Below are 4,381 nucleotides of genomic sequence, written 5' to 3'. Positions count from 1 at the left end.
ACATGCTTCTGTCCTAATTTGAAAAATGGGGGTGCAAGAGTACCTCTCAGGGCTTTTGTGAGGATCAAATGAACTAACGCATGTAAGGAGCTTAGCAGAGCCTCGGGCACAGAGTAATCAATAAATAGTAACAGGGCTTCCCTGGTGGCGCAGTGGTTGAGAGTCCGCCTGCCGATGCAGGGGACATGGGTTCGTGCCCTGGTCCGGGAAGATCCCACATGCCGCGGGAGAGGCTGGGCCCGTGAGCCATGGCCGCTGAGCCTGCACGGCTGAAGCCTGTGCTCCGCAACGGGGAGGCCACAACAGTGAGACGCCCGCGTACCGCAAATAAATAAATAAATAGTAAGAGTTATTAGGGCTCCCAGAACTAGTCTTCCTTTGTGTGTCTCAACTTTAACCCTACTTTGACTAATTTTTATATTTATACCTAAAAACACTAAAAAACAAAACCTCATTAAACTCTCAGCTTTATTACCAAAGATACACTCTCAGACACTTCCTTCAGTCCTCAACTCTCAAGAGATGTTACCTATACATATTTTTGAAGCCACAATTGATTGATTGATTGAAGAAAAATGAAAGGTCCTGCTTCGTACAGTTCATGCCTTGGGGACCCGGCTGGGTTTTGTCTCGCATTTCCTCCCTGCTCTCAGTGAAGTGACCCTTCTTCACCCAGGGTCAAGCCTCACCCTTTTTGTGAGGCCTTCCTACCCCACCCCGGCCCAGGCGTTCCTGCAGACTGAAGTGCTTTGTCACCACTGCTGCTGTCTGCTTCCTTCTCCTTCTCTGAGCACCTCACTTACTGGACTCTATTCATACGTTTTAGATCTCGTGTGTCCTGCGTGTAACAGGCTTGGGCTTTACGCAGTGAATGAGCACGTTCAAGGTAAGTGTGGGAGGGACGGGGGTGACCTTGGTTGCCTTTTCTAACTCAACTGCAGACATATTAGAAGCCTCTCTTTGACAAAGAAAAGGTTGTGGGAAGGCACCATCTATGCTGGGAAGCTGCTGGGCTTCAGGCCCCAGAAGGTTCTGAGTGGGTGCGTCGGCTGTCGGTCCACTTACAGGCGGGATGTGAAGGCTGTCTTGATGTCCCTTCTCGGGTTCAGTTCTGCCTCTTCTCCCTCAGTCTTTAGGACACGGCACTGCCCGAGAAGCACAGTCTGTATCCCAAAAAACAACGGCACTGCCTTTTTCCTTTTCTTTTCGTAAGTTAAAATCATCTGGTCCAAACTTTCTCATTCCTCCAGCAGAGGGAAACCACGACAGTCTTAAATGAAGGTCAAAGGACTTGCCAAAAGTCATACAGAAAGTGGTATAAAGACATTAGAACTTAAGTTTCCAGCATTTCAGACCAGCATGTTGCGGTTACGGAGTTAAAAAGAAGAGGGGAAGCCGAAAGCACCTGAGACAGCTGCTTCAATCTTGGTGCCCAAAACAAAGCCGATGGTCTGGGTGGCACCACGGCTGTCCCGGCTTTGGGTCTTTTTTATGGTGTGTTGCTTATTGAAGAAAAGGGAGTGTTGAAAGCACTCCCACCAGAGAGCTGTTGTGAGGATGTAACGAGAGGGCCTGGCATGTGTTAAGACGTTTATCATCATTAGGAAAGTAACAACCAACTAGGAGATTTCAGTGCAGAGGGCAAACCCGCTCTGCTTCTTGCAGCCCAACCCCTGACCATAGAGCTAGGACAGAGTGGGTCAGGCAGAAGGAAAGCTCGACTGCTGTGTTGTTGGAGACACCATCGTGGGAGCGGAGGCCAGGGCAGTCACCATCAGCTCTACTGGGTAGGGGGTGGGTGTGCACTGGATGAGAAGGGCCTTCAGTCCCACCTCAGAGTCCCCCATCCTTAAGACAGGAGGGGATGGTCACCTGTGGCTTCCCAGCCCCCAGCTGCCTTCCAGGCCAGGAAGGTGCAGCAGAGCAGAACCGAACCTGGGAGGCTCAGGCACAAGCCCCCAGCCCGTGCTGCTCGTTTCAGGAAGGTCCTAAGGAAGGAGGCTGCCGTGGCCGGGCCTGGCCCACAGCTGGGGGAGCACAGGAGTGTGTGCAAGGAGGAGCAGCTCTCGGGAAAGAAGCAGCAGGAACAGAGAGAAAGCCAGGAGCGTGTCAGAGAGCCCCCAGGACGAGGCAGGGCTGGCGAAGAGGCGGGCCACAGCCACATTGGGGTTGCCCCCGGCAGGCTTGAACCACTTCTGCAGACACCGCCCGCTGGTCCTATGCTCCGGGCTTGCCTTGAAGGAGTTGCTCCAGATCTTCTCACATAGGTCAGCCGGGGTGGGGAAGTAATGCAGGAAAGGGTGGCAGAGGGCCCTGGCAGGGCAGCGGGGCTTCCCTGAGGGGAGATCCAGGCACGGACAACTTACCCACTCCTGTCCTCACATCCCCATCATTTGCCCCGGGGGAGCAGAGGGCTTGCGCCTGCCCTCCCGGGCCCTGCTTAGCATCACTCACCCCGACTCCAGGTCCAGCCTCCGTGCCAGTTGGATTTGCAGGTGTAGGATGTGCGGCAGTCAGCCCACCACTGTTCACAGTCCTCCCGGCACAGGGGCGCGTCCAGAATCCGCTCCGCCTGCCCACGCGGGTCCAGCTGAGTGCGGGCATAGCAAGAGACGAGAATTATACGAGCACCCATTTGAGGACTATCAATAGCTGCAATGGAACTTGGGTCAGGTACCGTCGGAACATATTCTCTTATGACGTCACTAAATATTATTTTACAAATGAGAATACTGAGGCTGGGTTAAATAGTTTGTACACAGCCCTGTTCCTACAAACAGAAGATGTGACTCAAACTGTCCCTCCATCCTGCTGCTCTCCTGTGACCACTCTCCACGCATGCCATTCTCTAGGGCCAGAGGTGACTTCCTCTCCATCTGTGTCCCCCACAGCGGCCTCTGACTCTGCTCTTGTCCGTAGGGGGGACAGCACCTCCTGTTCCTGCTAGCACCCTGTGGCTCAGGCTCTTATGAACAGGGCATTGATGGACATGTCTCCTGCCCATCCACCCCCGCCCACTTCTTCCCACCCGCCGGATCCAAGGTCCCAGGTTGGGGGAGCACTCGTAGAAGCAGATGGCCTGCAGGAAGTGCTTCTGACAGTCCGGCATCATCAATCCGCAGTGAACCAAGCTGAAGTTGTAGAGCAGGGACACATCCAGGTGGGCTTCCCAGCTCGTGTTGGCCGTGCAGCAGGCGCTGTCCTTCCAGGGGATGCACTGAAGGTGGATGAAGAGGCAAAAGGCATGGAGAGTAGGTGCAGAGGGTTGAGGAGTATCTGGGCCAGAAAGGTAAAAACGTCCCCTAGAAGAGGACCCGGCAAGTGGGATGCCTTTAGGCCAGCGATCGCTGGATAGAAGGAATGCCGATAAATTGTCAATATTCATACCCAAAGGGCACCTGCACACCGGTCTCCGCGCAACAGACGGTGAGCCCCCTAGGAATGGGGCTTTCAAGGTCTCAGATCCTGGGGGGGCGGTAGCAGGGTTGTCCCCAAGACCCAGGGGAATGTGGGGTTGCACTGGGGCAGGGCACCTGCAGCTGAGAAGGGCTCATAGGTACATGCCAGCCATGCCCCTCCTCCCTCATCCCTGTCAATTGCCTTTAGGGACTTGGGGAGGAGTCCCTTAAGTCTTATTTTTTTCCTGGGCCTGCTGGTGGGAGGGCAGAGGAGGGGAACTTGCTTGTTGGAATCTAGGCTGAATACCTATGAGTCTCCAGGATCATCACCTGCCCCTGCTCCCTGAGTGGCCGTGCAGCTCAGGGATGAAAATAGTAAATCATTTGGCAATTAGCCCCCCCACTCCAGTGGCCTTTGCCAAAACCCAACCTAGGGAACCAAACGAGTCAAGATGGATAGGGATTCAGAAGCCGTCTTGGCCTTTGTGTCCCTTCCCTGATCTAAGAAGCCTCCACCCACCCTGCACCCCGTGCCGGTTCCGGCTTCCATACCTCCTCGTAGAGCTTGGCCTCCGGGCTGGGCGCTGGCTTGTGGGGCTTGGCGTTCATGCAGACGTTGAGCAGCTCGCGCCCAGCCCACGTGGGTGGGACTGCCCACAGCCCCAGCAGGAGCTGCCACCAACACCCCATGGCCTGCCGCAGAGAGGAGCTCCGCCTGTGATGGAGAGGACACCTCGCTCCACGCCCTCCGCCATCCCTGGGAGCAGGCATGGGCTTCAAGCCTCCCTCAGGCGACCATGATACTTTGGCTGCTTCTAGAACCTTTATCTGAGGCAGCATCATAAACTATCCAGTGAGGTCTGACACTCACCCCAACCACCTACAGATGCAGAAACTGAGGCCAGGGAGGGGAAGAGATCAGCCCCAAGGTGGAGGAGGGTCACGGGTGGGACGGTTCCAGCTTGCCCTGGGGGAACTTTCCC

The 4,381-nt window shown here is 55.2% G+C and overlaps 1 protein-coding gene across 1 annotated transcript; it reads right to left on the bottom strand.

Moving 5' to 3' along the window:
* Positions 1 to 1,988: 1,988 nt before the first annotated feature.
* Positions 1,989 to 4,088, bottom strand: IZUMO1R (IZUMO1 receptor, JUNO). Its single transcript, XM_067751687.1, has 4 exons — positions 3,951 to 4,088; positions 3,029 to 3,217; positions 2,455 to 2,590; positions 1,989 to 2,335 (listed from the first exon to the last, which is right to left on the bottom strand). The coding sequence occupies exons 1-4, from the start codon at positions 4,086 to 4,088 to the stop codon at positions 1,989 to 1,991; spliced, it is 810 nt and encodes a 269-aa protein (XP_067607788.1).
* Positions 4,089 to 4,381: the final 293 nt, after the last annotated feature.

Source organism: Pseudorca crassidens, chromosome 9, assembly GCF_039906515.1.
Source record: "Pseudorca crassidens isolate mPseCra1 chromosome 9, mPseCra1.hap1, whole genome shotgun sequence".
In the NCBI taxonomy this organism is placed as follows: domain Eukaryota; kingdom Metazoa; phylum Chordata; class Mammalia; order Artiodactyla; family Delphinidae; genus Pseudorca; species Pseudorca crassidens.
Note: the sequence above shows the minus strand (reverse complement) of the source record. Positions and strands in the feature narration are given on the sequence as shown.